The 15,611-nt window shown below is 47.4% G+C and overlaps 1 protein-coding gene across 1 annotated transcript in view; it reads right to left on the minus strand.

The window, feature by feature from the left end:
• Positions 1-451: 451 nt before the first annotated feature.
• The window catches only part of LOC147738002 (uncharacterized), a 35,904-nt gene continuing 20,744 nt past the window's right edge, over positions 452-15,611 (minus strand). The window contains exons 3-4 of the mRNA XM_086925013.1: positions 4,647-6,041; positions 452-492 (exon numbers count right to left, since the gene is read on the minus strand). Of these exons, the coding sequence (XP_086781139.1) occupies positions 452-492; positions 4,647-6,041 (1,436 nt within the window). The remainder of the gene's footprint in view (positions 493-4,646; positions 6,042-15,611) is intronic.

The raw sequence follows: 15,611 nt of genomic DNA on the forward strand, positions 1-15,611 counted from the left end.
GTTCTGCAGGGCGTAAAGGAAACAGGGGAGTGCCTTCATTTTAAAAAGGGCAGCTCTATCCAATGGAGTAAGGGGCAGTGTCTTCCAGTGCTGCATGTCAGCCTGGAGGCGATGCAGGGGAGGCAGGAGATTCTTCTGATAGAAAACTTCCTTGTTCCCCATGACATAAATGCCCAGATAGCGGAAACCGCCCGTGACTATGTCAGCGCTGCTGCCCGGGGGAAGAAGTGGGGGCTCTCCACTGAGGACATAAATCAATGACTTGTCCAAGTTAATGATATAACCTGAGTACTGTTGACAGAGGGCAAGAATATGCAACAACCTGTGAATTGAGGATCGAGGGTAGGCCAGGTACAGGGGATATCTTCTTCGGAGTAAAAGGAGATCCTATCCGACCAGTCCAGAGATCAGTTGTTGCCTGGGTTTTTCCTAGTCAGGCGTAGGGCCAAGTTTAATCATAGATGGAAATTCGGACTATGATCATCATTTGTTCTACAAGTGTGAAAAAAAAAATGAGGAAATAGAAGAACAAAGTGGACCTTTGAATTAGGAAAAGACAAATTGTGAACAACCAAGTATAATGAGTTATCAAAAATATATGTTTATACCAACAGTGTATAAACAAGGATTTGCAATGCAATAGGTCTCGCATTTACATGAGTTTGAGCTATTAGACTTGTAAATGACAATGCCTTTATTCTTTATGTTTTGGTTTTTAGAACCTAAGTCTGAGGCATTGTCATTTACAATGCCAATAGGTTAAACTCTTGCTAATGCGAGATCTATTGTGCTGAACTACAGTACGCGGGTTGAGGAGAAATAAATCGATGCTGCTTTAGATGCACTCTAGGTGTTGGAAACGGATGATACTACAAACTCTTTTTCCGGGCAGAGTCGACGTCTGGTAAAGCAATGGAGAGAGGGAGTAATAAAAGCATCACCTCTATGGAAAAGAGTAAAGTGGAGCGCGATAAGAAAAGCATACGAAAGACAGAAGCACACAAGGGAGCAACAGAGAGTCGGGGTGCAGGTATTTAGCAGGGTGAGAGGCACACGAGCTAAAAGAAAGAACAAGGATAGAATGGGGTAGTAGCCCTGCAAGGAGGGAATAGGGTAGAATGACTAGGAGGAAGTAATGGGACAGTAGCACCGGGAAGAGGAAATAGGGCAGAATGTGGGAGAAACGAACGACTGGGAGCTTTGGGAGGAAGGAATGGGACAGTAGTACCGAGAGGAGGGAATAGGACAGAATGACTAAGGGGAAGGAATGGGACAGTGGAACCGGGGGAAGGAATAGGGCGAATGTGGGAGAAAGGAACGGGGCAGTAGCTTTGGAAGGAGGAATGGGGCAGCAGTACTGACTTGAGACATAGAGCAAATGTTTCCTCCAATACATTGTCTTATAGGAAGACATGGGATTTTATTACACTGATATATATGTATGGTTGGCCGTGGGGATAGTTAAGTGCAGTGTCTGATGAATTACAGAGGAATTATTGACATTGGGAAGCTGATGACCTGAGCAGACACGCACATATTTGACGCTGTGACTTTGGGGTCTAACACAGATTCCTGCAGTGGGTACATGTATTAGTTCGCTGAGCAATGAAACGCACAGGAGGTAGAAGGAAGCAACTAGGGACCGGGGCCTGAAAAACTCCACTGAAAGGGCTGTCAGTGAGAAAATTGCTACCTCTGATGGCTCTGGTGCTGCAGTGATTTACAGATCATTTACTGCCGACGCTACCTGGCTCCCCTCACTGTGACAAATATAATAGTCCCATCAGTAAGCTTTGGTGACCCCGACCTTGACCTCATGTGCCCTTTATTTTCGGGCTCACGCAGACTGACAGACACCACCTCCTGAAAAAGTAGAAACTGGTTTCAGTGAGGAATCCCTGGCTGTCTGTAAATCTGCTCTCTAACCAGCCAGAACTGGAAAATGAGAGGAAGGCGGCTGCTGTAGAAGAGGCCCTCAGCTGACCTAGCCCCACTAGCCTCTCCTGGAAATTGTTCTGTATGCCTACCCAGAGGTCCCCATACCCTCCAATACAGCTCTGCTCTTTTCTCCGCACTGGGGTCTGCAAGAGGAGGCTGGACTGCGTATTGCTCTTCGCTTTAAGCTTCGGTGCCCCTCCCTGGTGGCCTTTAGGCCTGGCATCGGGCCGTAGTAGCGTGTGTACCTTGTGTGTACAGCCTTCCCTGGAGCCCCAGCTGAACTTGCGCTGCTCTCTGGAATGGGAAGGAGGGGAGTCAGGACTGGAGCACGCGGAAGAGTGGCCCCCGGAGGGTGCCCGTTGGTGGCTCTACACAGTCGCCTGTTGCCCAGCCTCTCCTGCTGTTCCCGGGGGGGTGGGCTGGTGGTGGAGGTGCTGCGGCCGATCCCGATGCCCGCAGGGGGCACTACGTGGCCCTAATGCTGAGCGAGGCGCTACAGGGCTGGAAGGACCTGGAGGCGGAGAGGGGCGATGGTGAGTAGAGGGATGAGAGAGTGAGACCCTGAGCTGATGGTGAGTAGAGACCTGGGGGTGACTGAGGAGTGCGCGCTGGGGTGGAGGGGGCGCTACATGGCCCTTGTGTTGAGCGAGGCGCTACAGGGTCATGCATAGCGCCCATTGCTTAATTTGTGAATACGCCCCCCAGCCCAAAGGGTTTGTCAGAAGGCCTCAGCCGACGCGGGCCTGTCTGCTTCTTGTGAGCAGCACTTGTTCAGCTGACTTTCTGCCCTGATTCCTCACCTTGACAAACATCCTCGACCAGCACTCTTTCCACCTTCCGCAGGGATTCGCTGTCTCATGCAAATACTTTGAGACTTGTTTTTGTCGCTTACCAAGTAATCCGCACAAACCTGTAATTACAGCGCAGTTAGCTGGCGCTCGTTTACCGGGGAGTCCCTAGGGCTGGCTGCGATGAAAACACAGGCCCGGGCTATTTATTGCCGGAGTAAATGAGAAATATATCATTTACCGCGCTCCCAAGAGCCCCGACGTACCTTGGGGACCGGATCACTGACAGCGAAACAGAAAGCAGCTCAGTATCCGGGCTGTGACTGAGAGGGCGGGGGCTGCCCACGCATGTGCGCTATTTGTTAGGAAAAGGGAGCCCCGGCGCCAAAGCGAAGTGCGGCAGCTGAAGTCCTGGCTCCCAGGAGGGGTCCCGGGTGAAGACCAGCGGATAGCACTGCGGGGCTCCCATGCCTAAGGGGAGAGCCCCGCATCGTGCTGGCAGAGGAGCTGGAGTGCCCTGCGGGGCTCCCATGAACAAAGGAAGCCCTGTGTTAGCCAGGTGATGCAGAGACAAGAGCCCCGTGAGTTAAGGGGGGAGAGGGCGGAGGGTGTGTGTGTGTGCATGCGCGCAAGTGTGTCTGTGTGTTATCTACTTGCTGCCAATGTGGGACAGGAGATGTGCATGGCGTCTGGGTGAACGTGCGCGCTCACATGGGGGATTCTCCTGCACGTGCCCATCCCCTGTCTCACATGGCAGCACCGGGGGGTGGGGTGGAGTGGAGGGGTTGTGGTGTGTCTCTCTATGTGTGCGTGCGTGTATGTGCGCTTGTGTGTGTGCGTGTGGGTGTCTCTCTGTGTGTACGCTTGTGAGTGTGTGTGCGCATGCGTGTGCGAAAGCAGGGGGGGTGTGGCTGTGTGCGTTGGAGGCTTTCAAGGGAGACAGGAGATGGTGAACGCGCGCGCGACCTGATCCGATTCCTGAGGCTGCGCATGCCCATCTCTAGTCTCCCTTTTGGCTCCTTGTAAGCAGAGCCGACAGCTATAGGTCTCGCGCTGCGACAGGGCTTTCGCCCTGTATCGCAGGTGCGAGACCTAAAAAAAGCATTTGCAATGCAATTGCGACAGAGATGATCAACATTCAGCACATAATTGGTCCATGGTCCCTACTGAAGATATACAGGCATACTTCCACATTCATCCAGTGCCTATTTCTATATAGATGCACTGTCTAATTTTTAACATAATTGTATAACAGTTGCTACATCGTAAGGACAGACCAAAAGAGTAACATCAATGTAATTGTTGTCACATAGTTTCACAGTTAAAACGTAATCATTATTTTCATGGCTGAAGAATTTGTGTCCTCATTAGTTCTACATCAGAGCTTCAAAGGTAAATGTCATGCACTGCAAGGGTTAACCCAGACAGCTGCTGCTTTCACTATTGCTTTTCTACACAGTTCTCTGGCCACTGTCGCAGAACAATTAATGATGCATAAAATGACAACAACATGGTCCGGTGTTCTTGGATTTCTTTCGTTAAAACTCTCTCACAGAATAAAAACCAACAAGGTTTCTTTACTTTTAGTCCACTTTGTGCTAGTCTCCCAATGGGTTTCGTGATATTTCATGTTTTTCCTAGCTGTAGGGAAATAAACAATAGCACAGAATAGACATGTTCATTGATGGTGATGGAGTGCTCGCTGATTTTTTTTTAGGTTTGAAGACTGACAAGAGCTTTTTGCACGTTCACTGCCATGATATGGTTTTTCTCCAGTGTGTGTTCGCTGATGTCCATGTAGGGCTGATAAGCGACAAAATCTCTTCCCACATTCTTTGCACTGGAATGGTTATTCCCCAGTGTGTGTTTTCTGATGCTGTTTTAAGTTTGTTAAGTGACTAAAGCTCTTCAGACATTCACTGCAAGGATACCGTTTTTCTCCAGTGTGTGTTCGTTGATGAACCTTTAATGTTGATGAGTCACTAAAACTACTTCCACATTCACTGCAATGGTATGGTTTTTCCCCTGTGTGTGTTCGCTGATGATACATTAATCCTGAAGAGGAACTAAAACTACTTCCACATTCACTGCAATGGTATGGTTTTCCCCCTGTGTGTGTTCTCTGATGCTGCTTTAGCTGCCATAAGTTATAAAAACTCTTCAGACATTCACTGCAATGGTATGGTTTTTCCCCTGTGTGTGTTTTCTGATGCTGTTTTAAGTTTGTTAATTGACTAAAGCTCTTCAGACATTCACTGCAATTATATGGTTTTTCTCCGGTGTGTGTTCTCTGATGCTGTTTTAGGTGTGATAATCGATTAAAGCGCTTCAGACATTCACTGCAATGATATGGTTTTTCCCCTGTGTGTGTTTTCTGATGCCGTTTTAGGTCTGATAATAGACTGAAGCTCTTCAAACATTCACTGCAAGGATATGGTTTTTCTCCAGTGTGTGTTCTCTGATGCGGTTTTAGACCTGATAATAGACTGAAGCTCTTCAGACATTCACTGCAATGGTATGGTTTTTCTCCAGTGTGTGTTCGTTGATGAACCTTTAATGTTGATGAGTCACTAAAACTACTTCCACATTCACTGCAATGGTATGGTTTTTCCCCTGTGTGTGTTTGTTGATGATACATTAATCCTGAAGAGGAACTAAAACTACTTCCACATTCACTGCAATGGTATGGTTTTTCCCCTGTGTGTGTTCTCTGATGCTGTTTTAGGTGCGATAATTGATTAAAGCTCTTCAGACATTCACTGCAAGGATATGGTTTTTCCCCTGTGTGTGTTTTCTGATGCCGTTTTAAGTTTGTTAATCGACTAAAGCTCTTCAGACATTCACTGCAAGGATATGGTTTTTCTCCAGTGTGTGTTCTCTGATGCCGTTTTAGGCCTGATAATAGACTGAAGCTCTTCAGACATTCACTGCAAGGATATGGTTTTTCTCCAGTGTGTGTTCTCTGATGCCGTTTTAGGTCTGATAATAGACTGAAGCTCTTCAGACATTCACTGCAAGGATATGGTTTTTCTCCGGTGTGTGTTCTCTGATGCTGTTTAAGGTCTGATAATAGACGAAAGGTCTTCAGACATTCACTGCAATTATATGTTTTTTCTCCGGTGTGTGTTCTCTGATGCTGTTTTAGGTGTGATAATTGATTAAAGCGCTTCAGACATTCACTGCAATGATATGGTTTTTCTCCAGTGTGTGTTCTCTGATGCCGTTTTAGGTCTGATAATAGACTGAAGCTCTTCAGACATTCACTGCAAGGATATGGTTTTTTTCCAGTGTGTGTTCTCTGATGCTGTTTTAGGTCTGATAAATATATAAATCTCTTCCCACATTCATTGCACTTGAATGTTTTTTCCCCATTGTGTGTTCGCTGATGACTCATGACTTCTGTAAAACTACTTCCACATTCACTGCAATGATATGGTTTTCCCCTGTGTGTGTTTGCTGAAGCTCTTCAGACATTCATTGCATTTGTATGACTTTTCCCCTGTGTGTGTTCTCTGATGCAGTTTTAGGCTTGGTAAATTTACTCTGTGTTTTATATAGCAGAACCCCCATTTCCTTTAACTTTCATTTAACTGTGCTTTTCGCTGATTGCTATGGAATGGCCTGAAAGAGTTTAAAATACACCTCTAGCTCTGACTGGTGGTCTGATGTCACTTTAGGAAGCAGAGTACTGCTGTAACCACCTCATGATCAGAGCTGGTATTGGATATGTTTACACAAGAAGTGGTTGATCAGTGTTGCCTTCATTTTCTAGAGGTAATTTCTTCATCTTGAGGCACGGAGGTGCACAGCTGAGACTCGTAGAAACACCGAATTGCCCTTGACGGTACTTCCAAGATCTTTCAGTTTATGTTCAGGTTCGGCTGCCTCTGAGGGCACTTATGTTTTCCTGAATACTGAAACTCAATGTTCCGACTTTGCTTTTGCAGATTTACAGTATTATCTTCATTATTCCTAAACATTTTGTGCAATCAAGGATTGTTTTCTGTTGGATGTAAAGAGATTTAAATTACTTATATGGAAAATACCGGAATATGCATATACAATTTTTAGTTGATTGTAAAAGCATCTCATTTATTGCTATTGTTTAAACTTATCAAGACATATTTAAGACACATTTAGCCATACAGAGATATTTGCATAAAAGTTTCTTTGAAAATGCCACAATGTTATTTATTTCAGCAAAGGTGTTCATAGAGTAACTTTGCAAAAATGAGCACTCGCATAGCACACATATACTAGTTACAGCTTTAGGTAGATGCATATGGTCAAAGTTTTGTTAAAACAAAAACAACTCTTGGAGTAAAAGATGGATCAGGAACACTCAAGACAGCAAGGTGGGCATCAGGAAGTTGTGCCATACATCAAATCCTATTGTTCACAGAGGTGCCTTGCTCCATTCACTACTAACTACTAACTCTTTTTCCAGGAGGATTCCCCTGGCTGTTGTCTCAAGGCCTGGTTATTGGGGGCCTTTTGTGCGCTGATTGTGTTTGGGGCCCTTGTGGCATAAAGGGTCTCTATCTGGGCCTTGTAGGCCCTGCATCATGTATCAATCCTCTCCCCATATAAAGTCCCTGCCCAATCTAAAATGGGGACGCCTCTAAGACTCTAGGAATATAGATATCGACATAGGATTTAGCATGTCCTTCTTATGTACATGAAAGAAGAACTATCATGTTCTATAGCTTCAAAGTATTTCCACGTGGCGGCCATCTTAGAATGATGTTGTTTACTAATTCTGCTTAGATTTCCAGACTGGCTCGGTCTACCGAATTTCCAAGTGCATCCTAGGCGACTGTTCATCCTATGAGTTTGAGTTTGAGTTTAAAAATATTTCTAGAGCGCACGTACACCCAGCGGTTTCATGGCGCTATGCAATACTACAAACCCAAATGGCAGAAAGACTGACTAGGGAAATGAGGAAGAGTTAAGCGGGGAAGGCCTGGGAAAAAAGAAAAGTTTTAAGGGCTTTGCGAAAAAGTGAGTACTGGGGACAAGATCGAAGGTGGAACGGGAGAGAGTTCCAAAAGACAGGAGCCAAGGTAGAGAACATTTTTTACGTTTGAAACGGGAGACTAAGAAAAGTTGTTGGGTAGATGAACGCAATTCCCTAGACGGGGTGTAAGCATGAATTGCAGAACCAATGAATGCAGGGGCAGAACCGGATCAAACATTGAAAATGATACAGCCCAGTTTAAACAGGGCACGTTGCTGTACGGGGAGCCAGTGTAAGGATTTAAAAAGAGGAGTAACATGATGAGATTTGGGTAAGTTAAAAACGAGGTGGGCCGCCTGGTTCTGAACCAATTGGAGACGCCTCACGAGGTACGCCGGCATGCCACAGTAAAGGGCATTGCTGTAGTCCAAGCGGGACGTCACCATCGCCAGGAGTATGAGTTTAAGAGCAGCAGGAGAAAAAAAACGGGAGACTTTGCGTATTGTACGGAGGGAAAGAAAAGCTGAAGATACGGCTGCACTGACTTGAGAATGAAGAGAAAGTTGATCATTAAGTTTAAAACCAAGAGTTTTAACAGAGGAGGAGGGGGTGGGTGGGGGACCTAAAGAAGGGGGCCAAAAAAGAGAAGACCATGGACTGGAGCAACCACCTGTCAACACCAATTCCGTTTTGTCAGGATTGAGTTTCAGGTGGTTGTGATTCATCCAGTCCTGAATGAAGGTCATAACAGAGTGGAAGTTAGATATTGAAGCAGGGGAGGAGGATAAAGAAAAAATAAGCTGGAGGTCATCCGCGTAATTGTACACAGAGACCTCCAGCTGCCGTAAAGCAAAAATCAGAGGGGCATGGTACAAATTGAATAACAATGGGGAAAGGGAGGATCCTTGGGGAACCCCGCACTGTACAGGCCGGAAGTCGGCAGAATAATCCCCCAAGCGAACTGCTTGAAAGCGTCCGCTCAGGAAGGAGGACAACCAGACCAGGGCCGCACCCCCGATTCCCGCCGCTCCGACACGGGAAAGTAAGATGGCATGATCCACCGTGTCGAACGCGGCGGAGAGATCAAGGAGGACCAGGGCCTGGGGCTGATTCGTGTCCAAACCCTCCCTGAGGTTGTCCAAGATCGATAGAACCACGGACTCCGTAGAGTGAGCAGGGCGGAAGCCGGCCTGCCTGGGGGCTAAGACACTGTGCCTTTCCACAAAGGAGCTCATAGTTCTTACTACATGGCGTTCCAGTATCTTGGCCAGAAAAGGGAGGAGTGAAATAGGGCGGTAATTGGCTGAAACCGAAGGATCGGCTCCAGGTTTTTTTAGGATGGGTAAAATGACCGCGGATTTAAGTGAAGAAGTGACAATACCCTGGGAGAGTGAACTGTTGAGGAACGTGAGGGGTGGTGAAGGGCATGAAGAGTAAATCTGTTTCAGGATATGAGCAGGGCAAGGATCCAAAGGGGAGCCAGACTTAACCAGGGGAAGGAGGGACAAGAAGGAATCAGTTGTGAGAAGTGGGATAGAATCCAGGTGCGAAGTGGCTGGGGGACAGTGAGGATTGATAATGGAAGGGGATGGGAGGGGGATGTTGGCTCTGATCGTGGTGATTTTATCCAGAAAAAAAGAATTAAGGGAGTCGCAAAGAAGCTGTCAAGGGGAAGGTTTGAGTGTGGCCCTGTCAGAATATGCTAGATCTTGAACGATGGCAAACATTTCTTTGCGCCGATTTTCGGCAAACTGAATTTTGGAGGAGAAATAAGCTTTTTTAATTTCCAAAATGGCTTTCTTATATAGGGCCGAAAGGGTAATATAATGTTTTCTTGAAGTGGGGCAGTAGGTCTGTCGCCAGCTCCGCTCCGCTCAGCGAAGATTACGCTTTTGCATCTTCAATTCATCATTGAACCAACGGTTTGCGTCTTTGGAGCGCTTAGATGAAATACGCTTTAGAGGGGCGACTAAATTACAGCCGTCCCGCAACCAAGCATTGATGGATTCCGCTTGTTCTAGAGATGACAGCCCTGAAAGATCCGGGCTGGACGCGGAGAGTGCGGCAGACAAGGAACCTACATCCACGCGGTTCCAAGAGCGTGCCCAAATATTTTTGACTGGGGGGGTTTGGGAACTGAACAAAAGGACAGGGAAAAGGAGATAAGAAAATGATCGGACCAAGTGCAGGGGGATATGGATAGAGAGGAGACCGGACAATCTCGGTACCAGATTTCGTAGAGGGTATGGCCCAGATTGTGAGTAGGAACGTGAACAGCGGAAGTGAAATTAATAGAGCGGAGCGACTCTGAGAATTCCCTGGAAGCTGTGCACTCTGCTGGGTCGGAGGGCCAAAAATTGAAGTCCCCAAGCACAACAATGGACGAGTGGATAACTGCCAGGGTAGCCAACAAGTCTTGGAAGGATGGAAGAAATAATTGGGGAGAAGATCGGGGCCGGTAAATAAGAACACAGGTAAGTGGGGGGGTAAAGGAAAGTGAACGGGCCACTAGACAGTCTGACGCACCTAGAGGGGATAAAACTAAAGGTTGAAAGATAATTTCTTTACGAGCAATCAAAGCCACTCCACCTCCACCCTAAGCGTGGAAGGGTATTCTCAGATGTGAGACCCTTGCTCATTGCACCATCAGGATTCAAGCAAACCGGGCCGAAGACGGCTGTAATGCCAGAAACCGGTCCCCGGGAGCTTGTTTCCTTCCCAGTGTAAGAATTGGCTTCTGTAGTTTGGTTTGTCCTGTTCCCATCATGCACTGGGACAGGAACAGGCTAATTTGCATACAGCCAGGTTCTGAAACTGGGATGGTGCAGTGAGCTAAAAAACGGTGTTGGATCTAGCCCTGATCTTTTGACTGGGTGAGAGCTTTCTGCTTAATTCAGAGACTCTGTCCCTCACCACCCCTTTTTGTAAATATTTTTGTCCACCCTAAGCGTGGAAGGGTATTCTCAGATGTGAGACCCTTGCTCATTGCACCATCAGGATTCAAGCAAACCGGGCCGAAGACGGCTGTAATGCCAGAAACCGGTCCCCGGGAGCTTGTTTCCTTCCCAGTGTAAGAATTGGCTTCTGTAGTTTGGTTTGTCCTGTTCCCATCATGCACTGGGACAGGAACAGGCTAATTTGCATACAGCCAGGTTCTGAAACTGGGATGGTGCAGTGAGCTAAAAAACGGTGTTGGATCTAGCCCTGATCTTTTGACTGGGTGAGAGCTTTCTGCTTAATTCAGAGACTCTGTCCCTCACCACCCCTTTTTGTAAATATTTTTGTCCACCCTAAGCGTGGAAGGGTATTCTCAGATGTGAGACCCTTGCTCATTGCACCATCAGGATTCAAGCAAACCGGGCCGAAGACGGCTGTAATGCCAGAAACCGGTCCCCGGGAGCTTGTTTCCTTCCCAGTGTAAGAATTGGCTTCTGTAGTTTGGTTTGTCCTGTTCCCATCATGCACTGGGACAGGAACAGGCTAATTTGCATACAGCCAGGTTCTGAAACTGGGATGGTGCAGTGAGCTAAAAAACGGTGTTGGATCTAGCCCTGATCTTTTGACTGGGTGAGAGCTTTCTGCTTAATTCAGAGACTCTGTCCCTCACCACCCCTTTTTGTAAATATTTTTGTCCACCCTAAGCGTGGAAGGGTATTCTCAGATGTGAGACCCTTGCTCATTGCACCATCAGGATTCAAGCAAACCGGGCCGAAGACGGCTGTAATGCCAGAAACCGGTCCCCGGGAGCTTGTTTCCTTCCCAGTGTAAGAATTGGCTTCTGTAGTTTGGTTTGTCCTGTTCCCATCATGCACTGGGACAGGAACAGGCTAATTTGCATACAGCCAGGTTCTGAAACTGGGATGGTGCAGTGAGCTAAAAAACGGTGTTGGATCTAGCCCTGATCTTTTGACTGGGTGAGAGCTTTCTGCTTAATTCAGAGACTCTGTCCCTCACCACCCCTTTTTGTAAATATTTTTGTCCACCCTAAGCGTGGAAGGGTATTCTCAGATGTGAGACCCTTGCTCATTGCACCATCAGGATTCAAGCAAACCGGGCCGAAGACGGCTGTAATGCCAGAAACCGGTCCCCGGGAGCTTGTTTCCTTCCCAGTGTAAGAATTGGCTTCTGTAGTTTGGTTTGTCCTGTTCCCATCATGCACTGGGACAGGAACAGGCTAATTTGCATACAGCCAGGTTCTGAAACTGGGATGGTGCAGTGAGCTAAAAAACGGTGTTGGATCTAGCCCTGATCTTTTGACTGGGTGAGAGCTTTCTGCTTAATTCAGAGACTCTGTCCCTCACCACCCCTTTTTGTAAATATTTTTGTCCACCCTAAGCGTGGAAGGGTATTCTCAGATGTGAGACCCTTGCTCATTGCACCATCAGGATTCAAGCAAACCGGGCCGAAGACGGCTGTAATGCCAGAAACCGGTCCCCGGGAGCTTGTTTCCTTCCCAGTGTAAGAATTGGCTTCTGTAGTTTGGTTTGTCCTGTTCCCATCATGCACTGGGACAGGAACAGGCTAATTTGCATACAGCCAGGTTCTGAAACTGGGATGGTGCAGTGAGCTAAAAAACGGTGTTGGATCTAGCCCTGATCTTTTGACTGGGTGAGAGCTTTCTGCTTAATTCAGAGACTCTGTCCCTCACCACCCCTTTTTGTAAATATTTTTGTCCACCCTAAGCGTGGAAGGGTATTCTCAGATGTGAGACCCTTGCTCATTGCACCATCAGGATTCAAGCAAACCGGGCCGAAGACGGCTGTAATGCCAGAAACCGGTCCCCGGGAGCTTGTTTCCTTCCCAGTGTAAGAATTGGCTTCTGTAGTTTGGTTTGTCCTGTTCCCATCATGCACTGGGACAGGAACAGGCTAATTTGCATACAGCCAGGTTCTGAAACTGGGATGGTGCAGTGAGCTAAAAAACGGTGTTGGATCTAGCCCTGATCTTTTGACTGGGTGAGAGCTTTCTGCTTAATTCAGAGACTCTGTCCCTCACCACCCCTTTTTGTAAATATTTTTGTCCACCCTAAGCGTGGAAGGGTATTCTCAGATGTGAGACCCTTGCTCATTGCACCATCAGGATTCAAGCAAACCGGGCCGAAGACGGCTGTAATGCCAGAAACCGGTCCCCGGGAGCTTGTTTCCTTCCCAGTGTAAGAATTGGCTTCTGTAGTTTGGTTTGTCCTGTTCCCATCATGCACTGGGACAGGAACAGGCTAATTTGCATACAGCCAGGTTCTGAAACTGGGATGGTGCAGTGAGCTAAAAAACGGTGTTGGATCTAGCCCTGATCTTTTGACTGGGTGAGAGCTTTCTGCTTAATTCAGAGACTCTGTCCCTCACCACCCCTTTTTGTAAATATTTTTGTCCACCCTAAGCGTGGAAGGGTATTCTCAGATGTGAGACCCTTGCTCATTGCACCATCAGGATTCAAGCAAACCGGGCCGAAGACGGCTGTAATGCCAGAAACCGGTCCCCGGGAGCTTGTTTCCTTCCCAGTGTAAGAATTGGCTTCTGTAGTTTGGTTTGTCCTGTTCCCATCATGCACTGGGACAGGAACAGGCTAATTTGCATACAGCCAGGTTCTGAAACTGGGATGGTGCAGTGAGCTAAAAAACGGTGTTGGATCTAGCCCTGATCTTTTGACTGGGTGAGAGCTTTCTGCTTAATTCAGAGACTCTGTCCCTCACCACCCCTTTTTGTAAATATTTTTGTCCACCCTAAGCGTGGAAGGGTATTCTCAGATGTGAGACCCTTGCTCATTGCACCATCAGGATTCAAGCAAACCGGGCCGAAGACGGCTGTAATGCCAGAAACCGGTCCCCGGGAGCTTGTTTCCTTCCCAGTGTAAGAATTGGCTTCTGTAGTTTGGTTTGTCCTGTTCCCATCATGCACTGGGACAGGAACAGGCTAATTTGCATACAGCCAGGTTCTGAAACTGGGATGGTGCAGTGAGCTAAAAAACGGTGTTGGATCTAGCCCTGATCTTTTGACTGGGTGAGAGCTTTCTGCTTAATTCAGAGACTCTGTCCCTCACCACCCCTTTTTGTAAATATTTTTGTCCACCCTAAGCGTGGAAGGGTATTCTCAGATGTGAGACCCTTGCTCATTGCACCATCAGGATTCAAGCAAACCGGGCCGAAGACGGCTGTAATGCCAGAAACCGGTCCCCGGGAGCTTGTTTCCTTCCCAGTGTAAGAATTGGCTTCTGTAGTTTGGTTTGTCCTGTTCCCATCATGCACTGGGACAGGAACAGGCTAATTTGCATACAGCCAGGTTCTGAAACTGGGATGGTGCAGTGAGCTAAAAAACGGTGTTGGATCTAGCCCTGATCTTTTGACTGGGTGAGAGCTTTCTGCTTAATTCAGAGACTCTGTCCCTCACCACCCCTTTTTGTAAATATTTTTGTCCACCCTAAGCGTGGAAGGGTATTCTCAGATGTGAGACCCTTGCTCATTGCACCATCAGGATTCAAGCAAACCGGGCCGAAGACGGCTGTAATGCCAGAAACCGGTCCCCGGGAGCTTGTTTCCTTCCCAGTGTAAGAATTGGCTTCTGTAGTTTGGTTTGTCCTGTTCCCATCATGCACTGGGACAGGAACAGGCTAATTTGCATACAGCCAGGTTCTGAAACTGGGATGGTGCAGTGAGCTAAAAAACGGTGTTGGATCTAGCCCTGATCTTTTGACTGGGTGAGAGCTTTCTGCTTAATTCAGAGACTCTGTCCCTCACCACCCCTTTTTGTAAATATTTTTGTCCACCCTAAGCGTGGAAGGGTATTCTCAGATGTGAGACCCTTGCTCATTGCACCATCAGGATTCAAGCAAACCGGGCCGAAGACGGCTGTAATGCCAGAAACCGGTCCCCGGGAGCTTGTTTCCTTCCCAGTGTAAGAATTGGCTTCTGTAGTTTGGTTTGTCCTGTTCCCATCATGCACTGGGACAGGAACAGGCTAATTTGCATACAGCCAGGTTCTGAAACTGGGATGGTGCAGTGAGCTAAAAAACGGTGTTGGATCTAGCCCTGATCTTTTGACTGGGTGAGAGCTTTCTGCTTAATTCAGAGACTCTGTCCCTCACCACCCCTTTTTGTAAATATTTTTGTCCACCCTAAGCGTGGAAGGGTATTCTCAGATGTGAGACCCTTGCTCATTGCACCATCAGGATTCAAGCAAACCGGGCCGAAGACGGCTGTAATGCCAGAAACCGGTCCCCGGGAGCTTGTTTCCTTCCCAGTGTAAGAATTGGCTTCTGTAGTTTGGTTTGTCCTGTTCCCATCATGCACTGGGACAGGAACAGGCTAATTTGCATACAGCCAGGTTCTGAAACTGGGATGGTGCAGTGAGCTAAAAAACGGTGTTGGATCTAGCCCTGATCTTTTGACTGGGTGAGAGCTTTCTGCTTAATTCAGAGACTCTGTCCCTCACCACCCCTTTTTGTAAATATATGCCACTCCACCTCCAGACTTGCCGGGAGGGCGATCGACTTGGAGGGCATAGTAAGATGAGGGAAGCATTGCAAGTAGGGAGGGAAGGGAGCTATCGGAAAACCAGGTCTCGGTCAGGAACAAGAATGAATGAATGAATGAAATGGCATTTGTAATGCGCAGCTAAGCCCAATGGGCGTCAAGGCGCCTAAATCAAATAACTAGCTGTCAGCAGTCAGAAACAGAGCTTACTGGTATGCTTTAATAAAAAGCCAAGTTTTCAATGACTTCCTGAAAAGGTCAAGAGAAGGCAGTGACTTGATCTCAAGGGGGAGTGAATTCCACATCTGGGGTGCAAGAATGGAAAAAGCTTTGCTCCCCCATCTAGCCTTCTTGGCTCGAGGAATTACCAGTTGGTTGAGCTCACTGGAGCGTAGGCATCTGTTCGGGACATATCTAGTAAGTAGGGATCCAAGGGCATCAGCCGAACCTGCAGTTAAAGCCT

Source organism: Lissotriton vulgaris, chromosome 1_1 (assembly GCF_964263255.1).
Source record: "Lissotriton vulgaris chromosome 1_1, aLisVul1.2, whole genome shotgun sequence".
NCBI lineage: Eukaryota > Metazoa > Chordata > Amphibia > Caudata > Salamandridae > Lissotriton > Lissotriton vulgaris.